This window comes from Leptinotarsa decemlineata, unplaced genomic scaffold, assembly GCF_025532065.1.
Source record: "Leptinotarsa decemlineata unplaced genomic scaffold, Ldec_3_MD MMD2_tig00001973_RagTag_RagTag, whole genome shotgun sequence".
NCBI classification, from domain to species: Eukaryota; Metazoa; Arthropoda; class Insecta; order Coleoptera; family Chrysomelidae; genus Leptinotarsa; species Leptinotarsa decemlineata.
In genome coordinates, this window is record NW_027412572.1 from 3,076,346 (window position 1) to 3,102,854 (window position 26,509).

At 35.6% G+C, this 26,509-nt stretch overlaps 1 protein-coding gene across 5 annotated transcripts in view; it reads right to left on the bottom strand.

Annotated features, from left to right (window-relative positions):
- Positions 1–26,509, bottom strand: part of kis (chromodomain helicase DNA binding protein kismet) — a 136,993-nt gene that overhangs the window by 57,639 nt on the left and 52,845 nt on the right. For 4 of the 5 annotated variants that reach the window (XM_074176578.1, XM_074176575.1, XM_074176577.1 and 1 more), the window contains exons 3-6: positions 18,194–25,471; positions 14,524–14,825; positions 7,406–7,495; positions 2,449–2,673 (exon numbers count right to left, since the gene is read on the bottom strand). In XM_074176578.1, coding sequence (XP_074032679.1) covers positions 2,449–2,673; positions 7,406–7,495; positions 14,524–14,825; positions 18,194–25,471 — 7,895 coding nt within the window. The remainder of the gene's footprint in view (positions 1–2,448; positions 2,674–7,405; positions 7,496–14,523; positions 14,826–18,193; positions 25,472–26,509) is intronic. The other variant, XM_074176579.1, reaches the window with a different exon arrangement.

Genomic DNA, 26,509 nt, shown 5'->3' on the forward strand with positions numbered 1-26,509 from the left:
AGTAGTAAACATAACCTATGTGAGTTTGTCAATTGTACGCACGTGGTTGCTATTGAAATTATCGTGTGAAGTTGATTTTTAAATTAATTTAAGTGCTGATCTGAAATGTCTCGAAAGTGTGTGAATTCTGTCGATAGCTTTTGCTATATATGTGGTGAAATAACATTTAAGGCTCAGAAACGTAAAATGACACCTATCGTTAAGACAGCCTATGAACATTATTTTGGTGTGAAAGTTGGGGACCAAGATAAATCATGGGCTCCTCATATATGTTGTAATTCTTGTTCCGTCATATTGAGAGAGTGGCTGAAAAATAAAAACCGGGCAATGGCTTTTGCAGTACCTATGGTTTGGCGTGAGCCTACCAATCATACAGACGACTGTTATTTCTGCTTAACTCCTCCCATTAAGCAAGGTTTATCTATGAAGAAAAGAGGAACGGTTAAATACCCTAATCTCCCATCTGCTCTTCGGCCTGTACCACACTCAGACAATTTGCCAGTCCCTTCTCCACCCCAAAACTATGAAATTTTAGAGGAAGGTGATGAAGACTGTTTAGAAGGAGCAACCCATCCTTCTACATCCTATGACCCTGATTTTGAGGTAAGCGATAGGTCTAGTGATCCGCACAGAATTAGTCAAGCAGAGTTGAGTGACCTTATAAGAGATCTTCGCATGTCTAAGGAAAAGGCTGAGCTGTTAGGGTCAAGACTACAACAGTGGAATCTTCTAAAACATGATGTGAAAATATCTCAGTACAGACAGCGTCAAAAAGATTTGCTTCCTTTTTTTGAGAAAAAAAGAAAACCTCGTAGTTTGTTCTGATGTTAATGGTTTGATGGACTGCTTGAATTTAGATCACACTCCATCTGAATGGAGACTGTTTAAAGACTTTTCAAAACTAAGCTTAAAAGCTGTACTTCTGCATAATGGAAATCAGCTACCCTCTATTCCTATAGGTCATGCAGTTCACATGAAGGAAACGTATATAAATATGAAAACACTTCTCCAATCAATCAAATATGAACAACACAAGTGGCACATTTGTGGTGATCTGAAAGTCATTGCTATACTCCTAGGAATGCAATTAGGGTTCACCAAGTACTGTTGTTTTTTGTGTCTGTGGGACAGTCGGGATAGAAAATCTCACTATAAAAAAATGAACTGGCCTACACGAGACCTAAACCCTAATGAGAAAAATGTAGTTTACGAGCCTCTTGTAGATCCTAAGGATGTTCTCCTTCCCCCATTACATATTAAGTTGGGACTAATGAAAAACTTTGTGAAGGCCATGGACCAGGAAGGACAAGCTTTTAAGTACTTGAGAGCAAAGTTTCCCAGGTTGAGTGATGCTAAAGTCAAGGAAGGCATCTTTATTGCGCCTCAAATCCGTGAAATCGTAAATGATCCTGCTTTTGACATGATTTTAACAGGAAATGAAAAAAGAGCCTGGGAAGCTTTTAAGGGGGTTGTACATGGGTTTTTAGGTAACAAAAGAGATGATAACTTCACAGCATTGGTTAAAGAGCTTCTTCAAGCTTACCACCAACTTGGATGCAACATGTCCTTAAAAATTCATTTTCTTCACTCTCATCTTAATTTCTTCCCACAAAACTGTGGAGCTGTGAGTGACGAACATGGAGAAGATTCCATCAAGACATTGCCTTAATGGAACAGAGATATCAGGGCCGTTGGAATGAAGCAATGCTTGCAGACTACTGCTGGTCTGTGTGTAGGGATGCTCCAGAAGTGTTTTATAAAAGACAAGCTAAACGACAGCGATCTTACAATGAATCGGATGGACTTAATTGAAATTTGGTGGTACAAACTTCTTTTATTTGTCAAAACACTAAGAATAATGTTTTTTTTTTATTAATTTTGTACTTAAAATATTCTAAAAGAAACATAACAATATTGTTTTATGTACTTTCACTTTTCACGTATAATATAACTACTCTTTAAGATTAAGTACTGTGTATCTCAAAAACCAGAGCTAATAAAAATTTTTCATTGTTATTTTCGTTTTTATCACCCCAAAATTAGTAGAAATTGACATTCAAAAAATATTTTTTTGTTGTGTTGTGTTTCCTGTGGAACTGAAAATGTTACAAATAATATTTTTGACCTACACATTCGAACCAAAATTCCACATTGATATGAGGCGAGACATCAAAGTTGTGGGGCCCAGCCTGAATCGGTTTACACCCGGCATAATAAAACAGATTTTCTAAAAATTTCTCAAATTAGTCCACGGAGAAGTTAAGTGCTCCGTTTGGTTCGAACTAAATAAGAATGATTTACAATTATAGCTCTAGAAACAAAGTCATAGATTTCTCTAGACGTTCCTTATTCAAAGCACCTCGCCCGTGCAATGGTTAGTACAGGACAAAAAATATTAAAAACTAGAGCAATATTTGTAGCAGTAGACGACTCTAGTGGACTACTTACGGTGCGGGCGTAGGTGGTTGCGCGTTAGTCGTCGACGCCATCTGGATCTCACGGTCTGAGGGCGGGCCACAACGGGACAGGAAGCATAAGGTAGGGTCGACACGCATCTCCGTATAATTTTCATAGCCGTGCTTCCAAGTGCCAATGAGAAGAGACTTGTCGCATTCCGCATCCCACCACACGCAAGGTAATTGCTCCGTTACGGGAGGATAAATCGGCAGGGCACTGCGAATTATGGTATGCCAATTGTCAATTTTGATTTCTCTATTGAAATTTAGATCGAAGGACTTCTCGTGATTTTCGCATCTTTTCAACATTGAAATATATAATGCCTAAGCTATAAATAATACACATTCCTTCTTATGACTTCAAGAGTTCAATGTAACCTAATCACTTCATTGCGATCTGTTGGAATTACTAAATTTTTCAATTTTACTCGAGTTTGCTTTCACTGCTTGGAGGTTATGTTGTGGATTCAAATCAATTCATGCAAAACTGACAGCTATGAACTAACAATGCATAAGTCTGCTTCGAAAGCTGCTTACATTTAGCAAATTAAATCAGGAAGAAACTGAAGTTATCTCAAATTTCAAATTCCACTTTCGATTTCGGGAAATCGGTGGCAAAATATACATGCTGCTGTATAATATCGTAAATGTGATACTAAACATCAATCATTATGATCAAAGAATGTAAACTTTCACAGTGTGAAAGCCATTTTCCGGGTTTTTTGGCCGTGCTCTGCAGGTTTATATGCGCGACGTTTCGTCTACTATTGTGGTATACCCGCCTTTGATGTCTAACCCAGTAGTAGACGAAACGTTAGACAAAAAACCTGCAAAACCACGGTATACAAACCCGGAAAACAGCTTCCACATCTATCGTAATATTCAGACAGCACGAGCTAGGTAGGTTTGAAAGCTAGAGCAGCTCCTAATTTATTTGGGAACTTGGCAAGAGATGCGAATACCATTCTGAAGTCCTCAAAGAAATAAAAATAATGCCTCAGATGAAGAGCACCATTTTTAATTTTTACTTTTCTAAAGAAATAATTTGGTTTTCAAGTGCCGTACCGTCACTTCTCAGTGTTGGGGTTGGGAACCAATGGAAGTTTTATTAGTGTTAATAACAAAATGAACGGTTAAAAATAAGCATTAAGCTGTGATATGTAATGGATGAAATATGAACATGATCTCCAATTTTTCAACAATGGTAGTATCAATCAAAAAGGTATGTTGGGGAATGTTACCGAAAAAAGATTTTGAAAAGATCTCTGTACTCCCTTCATTTCGAAATTATGTCTTCTCCCCGGAAAAATTAACAGAAGGTCATATTTCACCTTTTTTTTTGCGCCAACAAAACGATTGAAATACACATTATATTATTCGCCACATAACGTTTACACATTGTTCCACTTTGCTTTATACTTTTTTCGCACAAATTCATCTTTTTCAACAAATAAAAAAATATTTCCTGTCAGAGCTGTTTTCTGAGGTTGAAAATTTACATTGGTAGGACTGTTTCGCTTAAATATTACAAATTCGTTTAAGACCTAAATTAATTCAGTTGTTTTTCGAGGCGAGTATACATAAAATGTATATATTTTCAATAATAAATAACAATTTCTAGTCAATTCCTTATTCAGATTACAAATATTGAATGAAAACAGACCTAGATCTAAATTGTTTGGGGTAATAATTGAAGATAAACTTAAATTCGCCATTCACATTGTAACCTGGTTTGTCTGCCGCTAAACTGACTTTTTTCTTGATGTTCACTTGAAGTGAATTCCTTTCTGGGGAGTATGTTGCAAAACTCATTTGCAGACTGTCTTCATTATACAGAAAAGAGCTATTAGATTCATGTGCAATTCTTAAAGTCGATACTCCTGCAAACATAAAATTCTGACGGCCTTTGGAATTTTTATTTTAGATGCAGCCTGATTAACAAACATAAACTAATATTTAGCGGCTCCTCAAATACATAATGTGTCAAGCTAATGATCTAAGATTAGCCATACCAGCCTCAACTCTAAGTCAAAGACTCCTTTTATTATAATAGTCTTAAGATTTCCAATCATTCACCTGACCATATAGATATTTTAGAGGATAATTGTAAAATTCTGAAATCAGTGAAATATTTATTATATGGTAGACCCTATAATAGTTTAGAAGAGTTTTATGAGGACAGTTGTCTCTATTTTATCTGTATTTTTAATCTATATACGAAGTATGGTATACTACATTTTTAATATTTTAAACTTTTCCTGTATTGTTTCTTTAATAATAAATATAAATCCTTCATTTAGTCAAATACTAATAATAGAGTTCAAAATTCAACGTTTTATCTTCTTGTTTGTTCTTTTATACGGTTAAATCGCCTTTGTGTAGGTATTCGTCCTTTCCTTTCATCCGGATGTCTCTTTAAATTTGCCGGATGAAAGGAGAGGACAAATACCTGCACCAAGGCGTTCTAACCGTATAAAAGAACAAACAAGAAGATAAAAAGTTCAGTTTGAGTAGAGCCATGAAGATGATAGCACAGTCTGCTATCGAAAGCGCTCGCATATAAAAATTAGAAGTTATTGAAGCTTCATACCCTTTTTGGGAACAAATGTTAATATTAAAACTTTGAAAATAAAGATAAAACTAGTTGTATCAATATATATAAAGTTTCTAAAATACAAGTTTATGCCTCACAACAAATGTGTGTATTTATAAAAGAAACGTCAAGTCTCCTCACGTTTTTCCATGACATATTTTTTTAATATTTTTTTGAAAAGGCCAATAGAATCTATATCCTTTAATTTTGGGGTTAAATCATTGAAAACTTTGATTCCTATAACAAAGACAGAATTTTGAGAAGGCTTTGTCCTTACTAGAGGTATGCGAAAGCAATTTCTCGATCTGGTTGGATATTGGTGTAGTTCAAAATTGTAACTCAGATGCTCTTTCTGTTTTGATTTTCAAAATGAAAATAAGTGTCTGGTTTAACAAATAATCTTCAATTGATAACCATCCTAAACTGTCCAACATGGTTTTTAAAGGAGTGTGTCTACTTCATGACAAAATGATACTCATTGATTGGTTTTGTAGTTTTTGAAACCTTGTTAATCTGGTTTTGGTTCAGTAGGTATAAAATAGTGAAGCAATAGTTGAAATGGGGAAGTATAACACTACTGTATATCACCGTTTTTGTTCATCTTAAACATCCGAATAAAAAGTTTACTTTAAAAGAAATAGTTTGCATGTTCTTTAAACATTAGTCCATAGTCAACTATAACACCCAAGTATTTGGTTGTTTTTACTTTTTCAAATGAATTCCCGCATTGTTTCATTTCCAAATTCTGGCTTGGCAGTATTTTAATCTGGTTTTCTCTTGCAATGACCATACATTGTGTTTTATTTTAATTTATTTTAAGTAAATCACTGCAACACCATTTATGAATACAATTTATTGTATAGTTTATCATTTGCGTCAAAATTCCATGATCTGTGGATGAAAAATAGATGGATTTCACACATTCCAGCTCTTCCTACTATGTCATTTATATAAATCAAGAATAGTAAAGGGCCGAGAATACTACCCTGTGGCACCCCAAACCCATTTCCTCGGATTTTATGTTATTCAGAAGTACTTTTTGTTTTCTCATGTCTAGATAATTGCTTTACCCACAATATTGATACTTTCCATCTTTAGCACTAACCTATTTCTCCCGAATTTGCCTCTACATAAACTGCTTTTTATATATCTACAAGAACCCAAACGACATTTTCATATCCATTCATTGTTGACCCCTTAATCCTTACTACGTAAAATTGCAACAAAAGTTTTTTTCTAATACTTTCTTCGTCATACAACAACCCAAAATTTATGCAGATACAATTTCTCCCATCTGTCATGACTCATTCAGGTAGCTGTATATATAGCTGTATGGTGACGACAAAAATTTAAAAATTTGCAGCTTTATCAACAAGTCCTGATGTTTTTTGGACAATAAAGCATATTATTATCATTGCAACATTTGGAGCATTGTGTTTCTGCCGTGTACAGTGTACAATCCGCTGGATTGGATAGAAAATTAAATAGAGAATCAAGTTTTCTCTCAGTTCAACTAGATTGAAACAAACCCTATTTAAATTTGTAATATTAGAGTGAAACAGTGTCACCAACGTAAACTTTTAACCTTAAATTCGTCAATTGCGTAATAACCTACTAGAGAAAAGCCTTGGCAAAAATGGATAAAAATACACTTGCGGGGAAAGAGTATAAAGCACGGTGGGACAATGTGTGAAGATGACTTAGTAAATAAAACTATGCGTGTCCCCGATCGTTGAATATGACCTTCTTTTGATCTTTGGGAGGCCATAATTTCGGAACGAAGGCAGAGCGCCGCGTTTTGACTTTAAAATCATGTCCTGTACCGGTATATATCCGGCTGACTATCTACAACAGATTGGTATACGAAAAAACTTGCTATAATGGAAATCATCACTTGAAAGAAATACATTTTTGATCGAACCAAAAGTCAAAAGTTAGTCAATGGTGTTCATACTTCAAGACAGTAAACCATGTAAGAATAAATATCGGTAATCGGCAATTCAACTAAGCAACTAGCATGACTTCGAAGCAGAATCATGCATGTAACTGTTAAAAATAAAAAGCGGGGCTCCCAACAATTTTAAATAATTTAGCCAAATTATAGCAGGCCATTTCTCTTCCATCTGAACAGACGTCAGTCACATCAGTAGTTTTTCTTCAGATTATAATCAGATCCTAGAAGACAAATGGGCCGCCTCAGCATTAAGTCCTCTATTAGTCGAGTTACAACATAACCTTACCTTCGTTGGTTTCAAAAAAATACATTAGAACAGCTTCAATTTTCGGAACGACAAAAAATTAACTTTAACTTTTCAGTGGAGCTGAAGATGAACTATTTGAAGAAAAAATATCTTACCTTGCATGGACTCCATCTGCGATATGCTGCACCAAGTCGCCAATAATTTCGTGTTTAATATAATACAGCATTCTTACACGCAATAAAACCCTGGAAATGTTATCAGAGTTAGTTCTAGTTAAATTTTTGGACTTTTATACATATCATATTGATAAAATCAGTATTGAGAAATTTTATTTCATCGAATACCTGCGTATTCTCTAAATTAGCATGATGGTCATCATAGGAACTTTAATTTGGGAAAAAGAAATACGATCCCAATTTGGACATTATTGAATTGAAAAGATACATCATAATGAAAAAAAAAAACACTTTCCATTCGATCGATTCCCATTTGACACGTGTTTCGGTATATGATAGCATCCTCAGGCGTCTTCTCAGCTTGCAGCTTTGTTCACGAGATGAAACTGTCACTCTTAGACGAAGGTTCATGCATGCAGTGGAGCTGCGTTGAAATTAATCAAGTCCCAAGCACACTGCAGCTTGGTTCGTATATTTCCTGCACTGATGAGACTAAAATATCTCGAAACCGACTAATTTCAGCACGGTCCTGCTGCTGGATGAATGAGAAACATCTGCAAGACTAACCTCTGTGAAGTATCTTGCATAAACGCCTGCCTGATACAATTCAAAGTCCAGCGTGGTTTTAGCCGGGGAAGTTTTTATGAAGAGCAAATTAGTACTGTTGTATTTGTTACCAGCAATTATGCTCAGTCAAACCTTACTATATGTGGCGATTATAATATTCCGGATGCCAAATCGTTTAATGACAATCTCGGTTTAAACGTTAACTGTAATGAAAACTCCCCGGGAATAGCAATTCACCAAGCGTTCAGCTTTCATAATTTCTTCCAACTGAATTCCATACCAAATTGTACCAATGTTTATTTAGATTTGATATTCTCCAATAATCATTTCTCCGTACAAAGCGCTCTAGATAAAATCTTCAAAAATTGTATTTGGCACGCTGCCGTTGAATTTTCCTTGAATATATCTATTCTAAAAGAATCTGAATATTAGGGGTATATTATACTAATCAAGCCTAATCGGTCCCAAAATCTCTTTATATTTGCAGAAAAAAAAAATTCGAATAGCAAGAATTTAAATTGGCCGCGTGTCTGTTGACCAATAAAATTGATCGTGTCTAGAGCGCAGTTGCCAAGTGTATTGGTTTTCAACATCCAATCACAGATCTGATGATCCAATTTGACAGACGCCATTTTTGTTGTTATTGTTGTCAACTCGGTGTGAATACAACTGTTAAAATTATCTAATTAAAGAACGGTTTTATGTAAAAGGTAGGTCTCGGTGGGTGCCTACTTTGCTGCATATTCCTTGTCATTAGTTTACATTCTGAAAAATATTTTTTCAGGTTATTTTTGGATTGATATGTTCTGGAGTACATTTCACTGTACATATTTTTGCTTCTCTTTTCAGTCACCATACTGCTCCTTGGCCGAGATAAAATAAAAATTATAATAATAATAATAATAATATTTATTCATCCTCAAAGACGTTGACAAACGTATAGGATAGGTCAGTATTAAGCAGATAAAAATAATACAATAAAAATTTATACAAATAAGTCAGAATTACAAAAATTAAAACAATTGTAGTTATAAAAATTGAATATATCATGCCAAAGCCGCATGAACCCATTCAGTCGAGATGGTCCAAGAGAAATTCGCCAATACTATAGTAGGCCTTAGAAAGAAGCAATGTTTTAACTGCTTTTTTAAATGCTACAGTGTTCATCTGTTTGAAATGGTCTGGTAACCGATTGAATAATTTTATTCCCATATATTTGGGAGAATGTTCGAATTTTATAGTTTTATGTTTAGGAATGCTCAACTCCTCTGCATATCGAGTTGGGTAGCTATGATAGAATGAGTTCTTAGTACAGTCTGTTATACATTCGCGAACATATAAAAGTATTTTAAAGATATAGATGCAGGGAAAGGTTAAAATTTGATGACTAATGAAAAATGTCTTGCAATTTCCTAACAACTTTTTTTTTGATCAATGAAAACCCTATCTTTGTCAACACTGTTTTCCCATAGGATCACATTATAACTTAGATGGCTATAGACCAGACTGTAATATACATCTAAAATGGCGCGTAAAGGCATACAATTCTTAATTCTTGAGATTGCATAATACCCTTGATTGATTTTTTCACAAACAACTGTGATATGGTCAGACCACTTCAAAGAGTTGTCTACATGAACGCCAAGGAATTGAATCAACACTTTCCATCCTTCGATAAAACACAAAGTCTGAAATGAATGTCATATGAATAAAAGGGACCTACTAAAGTATTGCAAATTTTACAAGTAAAATTCATCGATCATTTCAAAATCGACCATTGGTAAGTTGTCGGGAGTCAGCTTTAGCAAAACTAGGCTTAACATTCATTTTGAAATTATTTTAACAAAAATACAAAGTTTGTGGAAACCATTGACTGTAGCACATTGTCGCATACACTACAGAGGGCGCAGGCTGACTGGATGACAATATGACTAATATACCAGTAACGTTGAATTTCTTATTTTTGGTGGGTGGCATGAATGCATAATTGATTTATTTTATTAGGGTTCATGAGCATTCGAAAACCATTTGAAAATACAGCTCGTTTAATTCTATTTAGAATCATATTTAGATATAACTTGTACTGTATCAGTTATCAAGGAAAATATTATTGTCCATGTTTATGCTCAATTTGTGGATTCGAGCAATCTTATTATTGTATATTTATTTGTTTGCTGGCTTTATTCTTAATGAAAGTGAATTCAAGAGGGACTTGGTAACATTCATAACGAAAAACTGAATTAAAGCTAATTTATATTTAAAATATAATAATAACTAAGACTTTGTTTTGAATGAATATATAAGTAAATATGTAAACGTGTATCCTATATACAATATGTGCGATATAAGTTTTTTTTCTTTTTTGTGATTTTCTGTTGTTTGGTTGTAATAGACTAATCTATTTTGATTTTTATGTATTATATTTAGATAAAGTACATTAATTATGTTTATATTAGGCTTGCCTATCTGGAAATAAAGTTCTTTTTCTTCTTAATTACAGAAAATTTTAATTGATCGTTCATTTTCTCAGGAAAATGGAGTACCCATATCACAATTTATTGGTTTATTCTGCATTGAAAATGTATGTCATATCGGATCCATTCTGCTTGTTTTTGCAACATTGAGTTTCAACTTTTTCTTAACTGACAGCTCGCGTAGGAACAATTCGTTTTTTCATCGAGTTTAGTTTGTGTATGTTTCAAAAGTGTTTTAGAGATATATTTGAATATTAATATGTCGCATTCTTGTGCTGATTTTAATTGTGCAGAAAGGCACAAGAAAATAGAAAGCACATTGGTTTATAGGTGAGTTATTTCATATAATGAGTTTAGGTTCCCTAAAGAATAAAATGATGAGAAAAAAATGGGTGAAAGTAGTGAAAAGAAAGAACTATAATCCTTCTACTCTTCCAAGACTTAAAGTGACTATAAATGAAAGGGGAACGAAAATATTGAATTTGATTACATAGTTTTTTTATCTCAACTGCAAGTATTCTCTACAGAAAGTATTATCTGGAGTTAATTGTGTTACTGAAAGTATGAAACAAAGTTAATTAAATTTTATATGATTAATGGTATTATTACCTCAGAGGCTTTTGTTGGATCAGTTCGAGTGCAATCAATTCTGTCTACACTTGACCTCATTCAACCTTCCTCTCAAGTTTTGAAAGATTTAAAAGATTACCCACAGATTTAACAGATTACGCTTGAATTTAGTAGCTGTATATATATATATATATATATATATATATATATATATATATATATATATATATATATATATATATATATATATATATATATATATATATATATATATATATATATATTGTACATTGACGTTTTCCTCTTTTTCATTTTTACTTCTGCTCCTGTGGTTATACAAATCAATCTGAGTAAATAAAGAGATTATTATTATCATCATTATATTAGAAAGAGGTATGTATGTAGGAATCGTTTTTTTTTTATAATAAATTGCAGTTTTTCAGATTGAGGATTGTAGAATACATTGAATATTTGAAATGATTCTTTAATCCAGTTTGCTATATTTTTTGATTTTCATAACTGTATATTATTAAATAATGCATAAAATTATAGTTTAGGTAAATATTTTCTGATCTATCGACTTTGTGTACTGATTTTAGATATAAAACTTATTTCCAAACATGATTTTTCGTGTACATTTCATTCCATGTGGAGAATTTTTTATTAATTGAAACGTTTACGGGTTCATATACACTTCCATAATTAAATTGATAATTATAGGCTCCGTAAATTTTACGATTCGACAATGATGATTATTTCTATTGTTCCTATTGGTCAATCGAACAAGAAGCGGGAATAGGGCCGTTACGTCACCAACATATCACATTCGATTTTTAATAATCAATTACGGGAAAACTACGATACTTAGAGAGATGAAACAAAGTGCACTGTTTTTCAATTTAAATTTTCTATCAAGTGAACTATAAACAAAAAATCATGAAACAAGCCCAATGGAAATTATATTGGGATAAATGACTATCTAGCTGACGTTAAATGGGAACATATTCTCTGTAACTCAGATGTTAATAATAACATCAATTGTTTTTATGACATTATTTATCAGGCAATACATCTATTTATTCCTTTGAAAAAATTTAAAACTTCTACCTTTCCCTCTTGGTTCAGTTCTGACTTCAGAAAAATGATTTACGACAAAAAAACACTCATAAAAAATATAAGGAAACCGGCAACATTAGTTGCTATTATGATTTCTGTAAATTGAGAGACAGTTGTAAAGCTATTCAAGATCAGTGCTTTGAAAATTACAATAATAAAATTGAAGATAATATTTCTGATAATCCAAAAGCCTTTTGGGGTTATATTCAGAGTAAAAGGAAGGATTATAATATACCTTCAGCCATGTTTTATGAAAATGAAGTCTGTAATAATACTTCTGAAATTGTGAATTTGTTTGCCTCTTATTTTTAAACTTTATATAATAACCAGACGGTGAATTTTACACTTGAATAAATTTTTTAAAATAAAGTCTATATCAACAATTATAGTATTAATGCTACGGATATAATAGATTATGTTCTCTCCGTTTCACCTAATTTCACAATGGGACCTGATGGGAAACCTTTATTTTTATACACAAATGTCTTTACACTTTAGCGATCCCATTACGAAACATCTTCAATCAAATTTTTTCTCTAGGCATCTTTCCAGATTATTGGAAACATAGCTTCCTGAAACCAATAGATAAACTAGGAGATAAGAAAAATATCAAGAATTATAGAGCAGTTTGCAATTAGTCAGAGATGGCTAAGATGTTTGATTCTATGCTTACAAAGAAACTTTCCTGGGACTGTAAGTCTTTACTCAATTCCCAACAACACAGTTTCTCAAAAGGTAAATCCACTTGTACCAACCTTACTCTTTACACAAATTACTTAACTGAAAATCTTGAGAGGAGGCTACAAGTTGGCTCAGTCTATACTGAATTTTCCAAAGCATTTGATAGAGTCAACTACAGCCTACTTATATCTAAAATTCAAGCGCTTGATATAGACAGGAATGTTTTGCAAGTAATCAATAGCTTCTTAACTGGTAGGACTCTGTCTGTAAAATACGGAGATACAACATCTACGCCCATTCAGGTTCATCAGGGGTACCGCAGGGATCCTATATGGACTCACTACTGTTCAACACGTATGTTTTATATTGTGCTTTCGTGAGATCCATTCTTGAATCTTGTTTGGTTATATGGGACCCATACTATAATGTAAATATCGATTTGATTGAGAATGTTTGAAAGAAATTCTTGAGGAATTGTGCTTTTCACTTTGGTATTCAACTAAATTAATATGAGTACAGTCTACTCTTAATCAAGTTAAATATAAAATCATTGGAAGATAGGAGAATTTCTATGAACTTGAGTTTCCTCTTCAACTTAATAAATAGTGAGATCAATTGCCCAGAACTACTTCAATTAATAACTTCATATTAAACAAAGAAATACAAGAAATCCTGACATTTTTCATAAAAAAAAAACTCCGTACCAATTATGCTTTGAACAGTCCGATGCCTCGAATTTTGAAGCTGGGAAATCAATATCGTAATAACTCAGATCTGTTTAATGTATCACTTCAGGTCTTTAAAAATCAATTGAAAAGGCTATAGCGTTTTCAAAGCTTTTCTTTACCTTACCATTTTCTTTGTAAGTACCAGATTTGTTACATCTTTTTTCTTGCAAGTACAAGAATTGTTTCATCTTTTAGTAATATAGTCACCAGACATAAGGATTTATTAATATTTTGTATTTCACACTTTACTCAATGTTTTGTAAAATTGTAAATTGTAATGTAGACATAATACTTTGTAGTTTTTGTAAATTGGCTTTGCCGTTAAATAAATAAATAAATAAGTAGTTGTTTTTCGGCAGGCATTTACTAAAACCTACGGAATAGGTTTTTTTTATGTCACACTTTGCTAAATGTTTTGTAAAATTGTAAATTGTAATATAGACATCAGACATGAGCATTCAAAAATACTTTCTAGTTCCTAACACTTTGTTGAATATGTTTTTGTGAATTGGCTTTGCCGTTAAATAAATAAGTAGTTGTTTTCCGGCAGGCATTTACTAAAACCTACGGAATAGGTATTTTTTATGTCACACTTTGTTAAATGTTTTGTAAAATTGTAATGTAGACATCAGACATGAGCATTCAAAAGTACTTTGTAGTTCCTAACACTTTGTTAAATATGTTTTTGTAAATTGGCTTTGCCGTTAAATAAATAAATAAATAAGTAGTTGTTTTCCGGCAGGCATTTAACAAAACCTACGGTATAGGTACTTTGGGAGAGTAGGTCAATGTTTCAATATTTCAGTTTCTTACTTACAGTATTGTGGCGCCTGAAGATGCAATTGTAAAGCGAAACACGTGTCACGGTTTTGTGAACTTTCAAGTGGAAATCTCACATTGAAGTGTTTTTTTTTTAAAATTTGTTATAATGGATATTCATTAAATGAGATATATTTCTTACTTATTAGCGTGACGTCCAAGATGTTTCTTGTAGTTACTTTCTAAAAATATGTCTCCGTCATATTTCTCACTCTTACTCCAATGATTCGGATCAGTTATTGCCGGATGCCTCAAATCTTTGCTGAGGACTCCTTTGTCTTTCTTTTTATGTTTATTTCGAATACCTCTTGGGACAGGATCTTTCAATCCGTGATGGTTTCTTGATATCTTTTGTTCCCCACCGTCTTCACATGGTGCTATCAAATCCCAAATGAAGCTACGAATTTTTTCATCGCCTCTATAAAATCTCAAACAATAGAGTAACTAAAAAAAAAAAAAAGATGAAACATCGTTACGAAAATGAAGCTTGTTCAATCGGAGATTTTTATACAAGGCGTTCTGTAATGATATGCTAATATACAAGGGTGGAAAGCTACGTGGAAAAAATGATAGGTTGCTAAACACCTCATTCAAAAAAGTCCTCCAAGTTTTTTCCTACGATACGTCGATTTTCAGTAAAAAAACAAACAAAAAAAACTTGTACTTGTTTTAAAGATTAAACAGTTTGATCTTTCTCTTGAAGATAATAATAATAATAATAGCCTTTATTACCTAACAGTTAAAAACCATTTACAGGGTTAACTAAGTATGTTAAAAAAAGTAATATCGATCCTTATAATTACAAAGTTACAATTTGAGAAAATGAATGAATAATGTAATTAGAAAAAACCGTACCAGAAAATTGAAAATTATCCATGAAATACTGATATGAGGTGTCAACAATATACCTATTCTAGGAAATCAAAATTGAAATTATTGCAAATGCTAAAGATAGGTGACTTGAGGTACAAATTGGTTCTGGCCAGTCGGCTGTAAGAAGTTTTTGTATTTCTAGTTCTAAACCGAGGCACACAGAAATTTATAAAAGATAACACCTCCATAGCATCTACATTGTTGTGCAGTAATTTACACAGAAACATGTTTGAAAAAGATCTACAATTGCGAACTCTAAAGCCATAAACTCTCAATGCTTCACTTACTTTCGATCTAATGTGGTTGGAAAAAGACAAATTTTGATCAAAATATACACCAAGATCTTTAATTGGGTTATGGTATCTACTCGATAATTGTACTCGATGACTGACATTTTCCTACTATAAGACACTACTTTACATTTGGATGCATTGAGATATAGTTTGTTAACTTCACACCAAGTCTGTATATTTTCTATCGTTGCAATGTATTACAGTCTTCAATAGTTTCGACAGGTAAATATATTTTCAAATCAACTGCAAAAAATAACTTATTACAATCAACATAAATACTGAGGTCATTAATAAATAATAAGAACAGAAGTGGTCCGAGATTCGATCTCTGAGGTACTCCAGATGGAGGATTGTAATGAAAAAAATCATAGACAATATAAGATACAAACTGTTCGCGTAAGTAGGATTTAATGAAAAGTACTGCTGAATTATGGAAACCAAATTGGTGTAGTTTATATAGAAGGATCATATGATCTAGTCGATCAAATACTTTAGTAAAATCAGTATATATATCACATCAACTTGATCACGAGTATCTAAGACATCACTAAAATTTAGGGTCAATACAATTAAATTTGTTGCTTGACATAAATCCATGTTGTTGCGGAGATATGACATTACGAATTGACATTAGTTAGCGAACAGTTAAAATTTTATTGTAAGGAACGTTTAATAAGTAATCAACATGGATTCTCACAATATGAATCTACTATTACCAACTTGATGATTTTTGAACACACAATATTGGATGCTTTGGAAAGTAAAGGGCAAATGAATACAGTGTATACGGATTTTTCAAAAGCTTTTGATCGAGTAGACCACAATATCTTATTGAAAAAATTCAAGATATTTGGATTTTCTGACTCAGCTGTAACATGGCTCAGAAGTTTCTTATGTAATCGAACCCAACAAGTTAAAGTTGGAGGCGTTACATCGGTTATAATTCAGGTGCCATCAGGGGTACCTCAGGGTTCTCACTGCGCTCCTATGTTATTCAATATCTTTATTAACGACATTGTTGAATGTTTCCATCATACTGATTTTTTGATGTTTGCAGATGATTTCAAAGTTTTCATGCCAATAAGCTCACTATATGATTCAACACTAATGCAAGATGACCTAGATAGATTGGTTACATGATGCTCTGAGAATAATTTACAGTTGAATATCGCAAAATGCTGTTTTATAAGTTTTTACAAAAGAAATACAAAATTTGATACTTCTTATGTAATAAATGGCCATGGATTATCCTTATGTTTCGTCTGTGGAGGATCTGGGTGTTTTTTTTGATGAACAACTTCAATTTTTAGACTACTTGAACTATATTGTGGTAAAGGCGGCAAAATGTCTTGGATTTGTTCTACGACATGGTAAACATCTGTCCCTTCAAGTCTTAAGGATAGTTTACTTGTCTCTGGTAGTATCAATATTAGATTATGGCTCAATGATATGGTCTCCATTTTATGACAATCACAATCTTACTCTTGAAAGAGTTCAAAACAAATTTTTGCTCCTGAAATTCTAGAAAATATTAATTTCAATGTCCCAAACAGAATTCTAAGGTCCAGCGATTTGTGTCATTTACGGTTTCATTCTACAAATTATGGGTTTACATAACCCTGTTGATCGTACACTTCGACTTATTATTGAAAGAAAATTGGAAGTAACTGGTATATCTCTCAGCAAATTCAAAAACAATCTCTTAACTGCATGGTAGTATTATGATATGTATTTTATAATAACATAAGTTAATATTACTTTATTATATAATGGTTAATTTTATTCTCAAATGGGGGTGACCCCGTAAAATAAATAAATAAAAATTTGAACGAATTGGCCAATTGAGGCAGACCCGCCAGAATTTGAAACGATGTTATGACAAATGTATACAGGTTAAAGGAGACTATATTGAAAATTCAAATATCTGAAAAAAACTGTTCCATTTGTCATTTTATTTATTTCTGTTGTTGGTAATTTTTCTGAAGCCAAAAACAAGTTTTCAACTTTTAGATTTGCTGATTTTAATTGAACTAGAGGCAACTCCATGAAACGATTACAACCTATGTAATCTCGTAGCTGAGTATGAGAAGTATTATTTCATTGAAAGGTTAGTATAGTTCATAGACTTTCATACAGGGTCAGTCAAAAAATCACGGATTTGAAAATTTGTCATCATATAAATAACTAACACCCTGTATGAGATATTGGGCTAAAACTTGGAATCCAGATGTTCGAAATATGCCTAAATCGAATGAGGTATCCACTTTTCTGATAAAAAATGCCTAATGGTCCTTCTCGAAATTTCGACCCATATTGCAGGTCATAGTGAGCTTTGAAAATGAAAATAAGTCATATCTGTCAACATATTTGGATAGAGCTTGTCGAGTATCATAATTTGAAATCGTCATTTTTCAAAATCGATTCATGGGTTCCAAAATAAAGCGTGTTGCGGTTCGAAATAGCACATATAAATGAATAAAAATATCGAAGTCATTTACTGTACCCACGCCACTGTTGAAGTTGAAAATTATTTAGTGAAAAATATAAATTTTTCTTGTATATTTACAATATTCGCATATCATTAAGAAACAACCTGTATGTCCTGTTGTCAGAAATTTCATCTTAGCTTATAATAAAGGTACTTACTATTACTCTAGCACAATCTTCAACGTCTTGCTCCTTCCAGCCCTTCCTCAACTGAGAGTGAAGTAAAATTTCCTGCCATCTTCCCCACCCGAAAGTGAGCAATCCCCTTTCCACCATGAAGCACTCCCTTCTAGCCCAGCTTCCGTAAACAATGTCTCCCCTGGGTTCGCCTTCTCTGGGTATGTAATCGTCAGGCCTGTACTTCCTCCTCCTCAGCTTATTTTTTTTACTTCTCATGCCCATTCCGAGACCTTCATTGTCAGGATCCGAGTCTGAAGAACTTTCCAGCTCAGACATGTCGATAGCACTCTCATCGTGACCGTAACGTTTGATCTGAGTTCGCCGCCGTGGTTCAGATATAACCAAGTCTTCACTTTCATCCTTTTCCGTCGTGTCAATTTCAGCTTTTTTAGCCCACTTGTTCCAGAAATCTGGATCATCAATCGCGATGTCAGATCTGTTAGCACTGGATGCAAAGCTGGCTTTGGAGAACGTGGACCCCTTCTCGGATTCCATGGTAATGACTTGAGTTCTTCTCGCGAGAATAACGTCTATATCCTCTTCGCAGAAATTATCTCCGTCCTCTTCTTCTAACAAAGCGCCGTAAGCTCCCTTTTTCAACAAGTCTTCAATCTCTTTTTTACTCAGTTGTCTAGTACCGGTTTCCTTTCCACCCTGAGTGGTATTCATGCTTTGCAATATTGCTTTATCCAGACCCAACTTCAAAGAGGCCTTGTCAAACATTTCCCTCTCGTAAGTATTTCTACATAATAATCGGTATATTTTCACCATTTTCATTTGACCTATTCGATGGCATCTAGCTTGAGCCTGTAGATCATTTTGAGGATTCCAATCACTATCATATATGATGACCGTGTCTGCGGCTGTTAAGTTGATTCCTAACCCTCCTGCTTTAGTACATAACAGGAAAACAAATCTATCCGAGTCAGGTCTGGAAAATCTGTCGATAGCCGCTTGTCTCAAGTTACCCCTGATTCTTCCGTCGATGCGTTCGAACGGATACTTCCTGTACATCAAGTAGTCCTCTAATATATCCAGACATTTAACCATCTGACTGAAAATTAGAACTCGATGTCCATTCGCTTTCAACTTCGGTAGCAATTTATCTATTAGAACCATTTTTCCACTGGAGTGTATCAAAGACTTGTAGTAAGTATCTGGATCTTCACCGTGCTGATTTTTAAAATCATAGCATATTTGGTCTTCCGCGCCGTTCAGCAAATAAGGATGAATGCAACATTTCCTCAGCTCCATCATGGTATTCATTAGATTAGGAATATTGGAATACGTTGTGCCTTTCGTAAGAAACGAAAAGTTTCTTTCTAAGATACCACGATAGTATTTCTTTTGAATGTTGGTAAGCTCTACTTCAACCACAGTCTCTTCTTTGGGAGCAAGTGATTTTTCTACATCTTCCTTCAATCTTCTCAGCATCATCGGTTTCAATAAGCACTGTAATTTCTGTACTTCTTGTTCGGTTTTCAAGGCGCCAAATTCCTGAAGGAAAGCTTCGGAATTTGTGAACTGTGTCGGTTCCAGGAAATTTAGCAAAGAAAACAGCTCGTTTACGTTATTTTGTAAGGGCGTGCCAGACAGCAAGACTCTGTGTTCAATAGATAATTGTCTCAGTCCTTCCAGCAATTTGCAGTTTCGATTTTTCAATCTGTGTGCCTCATCTATGACACATATTCTCCAGTTGAAGCCCTTTAGGTCCGCAAAGTCTGTAACGATGACTTCAAAAGTGGTAATGACGATATTGAACTTTGTTATATCCTTAATAAATTGACCTTTGTCATTTTTGTAGTACATTTCGTATTCCTGAATCATATTTCGACTGGTAGCTGAACCGTGATATACTATCACGTTCATTTCTGTCCAACTCTCAATTTCTCTCTGCCAATTTGGAATCGTTGAAAGTGGAGCTATAACTAAGAAGGGTCCTCGAATGCCGAATTCCCACACAGAATTAAGGAAAGTCAAGCTTTGAATGGTTTTTCCTAAGCCCATTTCATCTGCCAATATACAATTTCTACTGTTGAACCAAGAAAACAGCAACCAATTCAAACCTTCAAGTTGGTATTCCCTCAAACTGTTGCCACCCTTATAAATTGGAGATTTTTCTAATTTCGTCCAAAGCTCGGGAGTTGGTCGTTTTTTAGTTTTCCAAGTATCTTTCGGCGGTACTTTGTTGAACTTTTTGAATTGTTCAATTTTCAATGGATCTACATCTTCTTCGAGTTCCCAGGTGCAATCCTCATATTGTAAAGCTCGCCATTTCACTAAATAGTGTCTTACAGTTTCTCCTGTTGTTGCATCAGTGTGCTCTGATAAATCCAACACCCTGTCAACTTCCACATAATCTGGATTGAACGGTTCCTCTTCCAAATTTTCAAAGATATTCAACTGCAGAGCTTGTTTCTGTTTGAATCGTTTAATTTTGTTAGCTATGCGTTTGTCGCCTTTGTAAAGCTCATCTTCAGTCTTCCATTCACAATGAAGATATGAAAAGTTTCTATACTTGACATAATATTCCTCCACATCCACCAATTCAGTTTCATCTTCAAGTGACTTTGTGGTATCAAACTTCAATTTCTCTCTCAGTCTTGCCTTTCTCTCTTCTTCGTCCTCCGATAAGTCCCCATCTCCTTTCTCTTCATCTTTCAAATCGTGCATCTTCAATTCCTTCTTCATTTTTCGTTTGGTCATTCTCGCACACAATACGTACTGAACGACCATAGAATCTTCTTCTGCAGTATTAACATACACGTAATTCATCTGACTTTTGGGATCAATTGTTGAAGATGTACTTTCCTCTTGAGCAACGGATGGTGACGTTTCAGGTGGATTAGTAATAGCAACAGGAGTTGTAATGATCGGAGTCGTAGGAACTGGAGGTTTCCTACTTCGAGTTGGTGTAGCAGGGGCGTCATCATCAGAAAATCTGAGCATAACATCATCAATGTACTTTTTCCTCTGCGTGTTTCTTGCTGATCGACGCTTCGATGAATTCTCAGCGTCATCAGGTGGAGAAGGCGGAGGTGTTGAAACCATGTCTTCATTTTCAGGATCCGACTCTGGTATGATGGTTCCTCGGCGCCTACGCCCTTGGCCAGCACTTCTTCTTGTTCGAGTTTTAGTGGAAATAACTTTTTTCTGTTGCTGATGTCTAGGCTTTCTACTTCTTTTAGGAAGCTCTCCTATTTCTGGACTAGGCTGATCTTCGAAATTATACTCGTCCTTCTTGTTTTCTTCAACTGTTTCTGAAAGTGCTGTTCCTTCGGCGGTAGTTTGAGAATCAGCCTGCATTTCCTCTGGTTTTTCTTGTGGCCTTTCTGAAACTTGTTCTGGAACGACTTCTGAGCTCTCTGGTTGAACGTTTGATTCAGGGTTTTCGAGTTTTTCCTCAACTGGAGTCGCTGCCTCAGCTTCAGCCTCTGCCTCAACGTTTTCGGTTGGTGGATTTTCGGTCATGGTCATAGACATGTCTTCTATGCTCTCCGCCGATTTGTTGAACGACTCATCTGTGGCACTTTCTTCAGACTCGCCAGGTTTCTTTTTCCTAACATACTTTCTTTTGATTTTAGGTTCTTTTGGTTCACGTTTCTTCCTTTCTTTTGGAACTTTTGTTTCTTTGGGGGAGTTCGGATCCTTCAGTTCTTTTGGCTTATTTGGTCCCCGGGGTTTCCTCCCCTTCTTTTTTTTCTCAGGTTCACCTGTTAATGGATCTATTCCTACTTCACTGAAGTCAGACATTTCACTAGATGGTATACTCAGTCCAGCGCCTGGAGTTACGAAATCTTCAGAAACCGGCAGCTGTTGAGGTGGAGGTAAACCCAAAGGCATCATTGGGTTCATAGAAGATATTTGAATAGGAGAGGCGACCTTTTCGCCTTTCTTTGCCCGGGGTTTTCTAGGCTTCGGGGGGCCTTTGCCTCTACCTCTTCCAGTAGTACTGGTAACTTGCGGGCTGTCTATCATAGGAGTTGTAAATAAGGGGCTCAGAAGAATGCACTGGGGACCTCCATTGCATTGTTCACTTGCCTCATGTTGACTCAAAATATTTAATCTTTCTTGAAGATAGCCTATCTTTTCCTGATGTTCTTGCCCTGGAGGCATGCAATACAATTCTTGCAATTGCTGTTGCAAAGCAGCTCTCTCTTGGTGGTGACTAATGGGCGTTTGGTAGCCTGACATTTCTTGTCCAGGTATCATCCCGGTCATTGTACCCATCAATCCTGGGTGTCCACCAAGTCCCAAAGGCATTCCAGTGTGTCCCAAAGATAACCCATGTGGAGGCATTCCAGGGGTCATGCCTCTATTTGTATTTAGGGGCATCCCGTTTGGACCAATCATCTGACTGTTTGGATCAAACATAACCCCTCCTGGTTTACTACTGGGTGGCATTGAACCAAGCGCACTGTGTGATGATGACAGGCCAGGATTGTGCAATTGTCCATGTGGAATCAGACTAGCTTGTGGAAGTGATCCCTGCTGTGCCAGAGGCGTGGCCGGCGGTGTTAGAATTTTTTGACCTTGCATGTTCTGCGTTCCAGTGTTCATAGAAATATTTGTCTGTATCGGAGGCGATTGAATTCTTTGAACGTTGCTTTGACTTGTCAGATTAGTTTGTCCAGGCAAAGGGCATATATTTTGGTTAGCGATTGAAGAAATGTTCTGTGAACCCAAGTTTTGAAGATGTGACGGCATACTGGTCTGACCAGACAGTGATGGAACATTATTAGATGCAGATACCGAAGGGAAATTTTGATTTGAATTGGACATATTTGGACTGCAGATACTCGACAGAGTAGTAATTTGATTTTGGCTAGGAAAACATGGTACATTACTCTGACTAGTCATGTGATGGCTGTTTTGACCGGGCATATTACTGTGCCCTGACGTATTTGTCCCGAGTAATAATGTATTTGTCATGCTCTGCATTGTTATTGGACTAGTTATTCTAGACAAACTGCTCTGACTAGAAATATTTTGGTTAGGCAAACTAGTCATAACATTTTGCATTGATGTAATACTAGGTGGTGGACTTGCTATACTGTTTCTGTTGGTGGGGGAACTTACTCCGGAACATTGATTCTGCTGTCCTATTCCTAGATTAGACTGTTGAAGACTTTGTTTACTTTGGTTTTGTATACTGCTCAGATGTTGTGATATATTAGGCAACATTTGAGAGGTTGGAATTTGACTTGGTGTCATATTATGACCGAGAGAAATTGGAGAAAGCCTATTAGAGCTCATTAGCATTGAATGAGATTGAGTTGGTGATGGTGTGGAAACAAGTTGGTTCATACTATATGAATTGGTGCGGTTATCTTTCTGGATGCTTGACATTGCCGAAGACAAAGGTATTGAAGTCTGGCTGAGAGACGTTGGTGACTGTAATCTGGGCGACGGTATTCTAGGCGACTGTTGTCTAGGTGAGTGTATCGAACTATGGTCCGACTTATTAGATTCTGCTAATGATTCTTGGGAAACTGAGTTATCTTGACTGAACATTGAGACATTGGACTGAGCCAGATCGTCTATTTTAGTCGTTTTGGGACTTGCTGGTTGGCTAGGGTAACCTGTCATGCTAGAAACGCAATTGAAGTCCGTGAAATTATTCGTTGTGCTACTCTGACTTGGAGTCTGTTGTTGCGATGTAGAGCTGGTATTGCTCAACTCATCAATTTGCTTCACAGAGTCACTGTTAGAAGGAAGACTGGTTTCCTGAATGTTGTTGATATTGTCATCAGTAGTAGATGTAGGAGTTGGAGTTGGCGGATGGGATGATGCTGATGGTGTTGAAGTGGGTATGTTCATTTCAGTATTTGTCGTACTACTTGGCATTTTATCAGGTAAGCTCGTCGTTGGTGACTGTACGGATGAAAATTCGCTTTGACTCACTGGTATATTCTGAGGAATGGACGATTCCTTTTCTCTTACCAACATATCTGGTAATGTGCTAGGTTTATTAATATCACTTCTCAATTCGTCATTGCCAAAACCAACATTTAAACTTGGCGTTGCTGGCATTTGTGAGTTCGATAAGCTTGAAGGAGGTAAAGACTGTGTTGGTGGTATTGACTGATTTGTTGGTACAGGATTTTGCTCCATCAAACCCATAGGCCCATTCAAGCTAGACATGTGTGAAGATTGCCTTGGCTGAACAGGAGGCCATTGATGTTCAGGCATAGGGTTTCTCAAGCCCATAGCGGGGCTTAAGGGATTCTGCTGTCCAGGAGGACCTAAGGTAGTCCTTGCCTGATACGATGGGTACTCGGTTGAATTAGTACTCGAAGGAGGCATAACCATTTGCTCAAGAGCTTGAAGAGTACTTTGTTGTGAGTAAGGGGGCATTGGAGCAGGTGAAGGGGCAGTAACCTTCGGAGTTAAACTATTAGCAGGTCTAGGACTCAGCGTAGTTTGTTGCATCGCAGGAGGAAGTGGTGACATATTTGGTTTGGCTGGCGACATCACTGGACGTGGAGACATTTGAGAAGCAGGCGGTGGTCGAGGAGACATCTGTGGTCTTGGCGACATTTGCGGTGACAATTGAGGGAAAGACGCCCGGTATTGCGGACTCACGTTTCCCATCGGCATTGCTGAATGCTTGGCCTGAAATTGCTGCGGGCTAGGTGGTACTTCCATTGCTCTCTGCATCGACTGCATGCTCTGATGACTCTGAGTGTAGCTGATAGAACTTGGATGCCCCATGGGATTAGGGGTTTGTTGTGGTTGTGGAGTCGTGTGACTTTGTGCTGGTGCATGTCCTACTGGGTGGGGCGTCTGAGTCATGTGTGTTGCTGAAGGTCCTGTGTGAGCCAAGCTTTGACTGTGACCCATTTGAGTATATTGTTGTGTTTGTGAGACGGCTGCCATGTCCATCTGGTGGTGTGATTGTGGGTATTGGTGGTGGTGTGGCAGTCTCTGGTGCATGTATCCTGTGTAGCTTTGACTTGAAGCTGTTGAAGGATAGCCAGAAGTAGCTTGAGGGTAGTGCGGTGTATGTCTTTGCTGCATTTGATAAGTTGCCTGATGAGACTGTTGCATCATGGGATGTTGTGCAGTAGGAAACTGTTGTTTAGGTTCTTGCTGATGAGGATAGGTACTCATTGGTTGCTGACGATACTGGCTCATCTGGCTATATCTGTGCATCCCAGGATATCCTGCTACAGCTGCGGCGGCGGCAGCAGCATGTTGGCCCCAACCAGCAGCGACTGCTGCTTGCATATTTGTTGGTTCTCCCATGCCGCTCACCTATACAGTTGATTGAAATGTGACATATAAACGATTTACAAACTTTTCATAAACATATCAATTATATTTTTAGTATTTATGAATGTTTGCAACTGAATTAGATATCGGTAAACAAGTAATAATGATGAAAAGAGAAATGAAAATTTTTATGTCTTTTAACACTTTTAATTGTAACTAACGTTACTGCAGTTTCGTCGTATATGGACATTCTCAAACTAATATAATAAACTAACAATGATTCATTACATTCGCTAATATATACCATTCAGGTACTTGATTGAGTACCTGAATTTACAGTTCACAATGCGGATGTGCCAATTTAAAAACCGGAGAGTAAATTAAATCGATTTGATCGTTTAACAGGTTGCACCCGCAATGTTTATGCTTGTAAATTTCCAAGGATTCTAAATAATTGAATTTGCAACCCTTCCTTGCATAGTGCAGGATTTCCGTATCGTTTAGATTCGGAAACTTGTGGTTGCATGCCAAGGAATGGTTTGAAAACGTCGAATCATGTTTTCCCAGTCTGAAGAACCTTTCATGTTCAGGATACCGTTTTTGGAAATTTCGTCCGCATCGTCCCACATAAACTTGCCGACCTTATCTTTGGCATTGAAAAGGAAATGAGATAACCTGGCATGTGGTCTGAATGCTACTTCTAAATTGTTTTTTCTGAAGAAACCCGCGATTATTTCTGTTCTTATTCCGAAATATGTTAGCGTTACCCATTTCTTGATTTCTGGTTGTTTGACCTGAGGATATATTAATCTGAGAGTGAATTTCTGACTTTGTTTCCTGGCTAAATTCTGGATAGATAGATAGATAAAATGTATTTGTTCAGAATAAAAATACAGTACCCCTGAGGGCATAGAACATGCCAGTATAAATATAAACATATATCACGATAATATTAGGTTAAAAGAGGAAAGAAAGATGTACAGTACATAAACTGCACAAAAATATATGTATACATATAAAAATAATAATAATACATGTAGATATAGGTCTTACGAGTCCATGATTGTAGTAAAAGCAGTC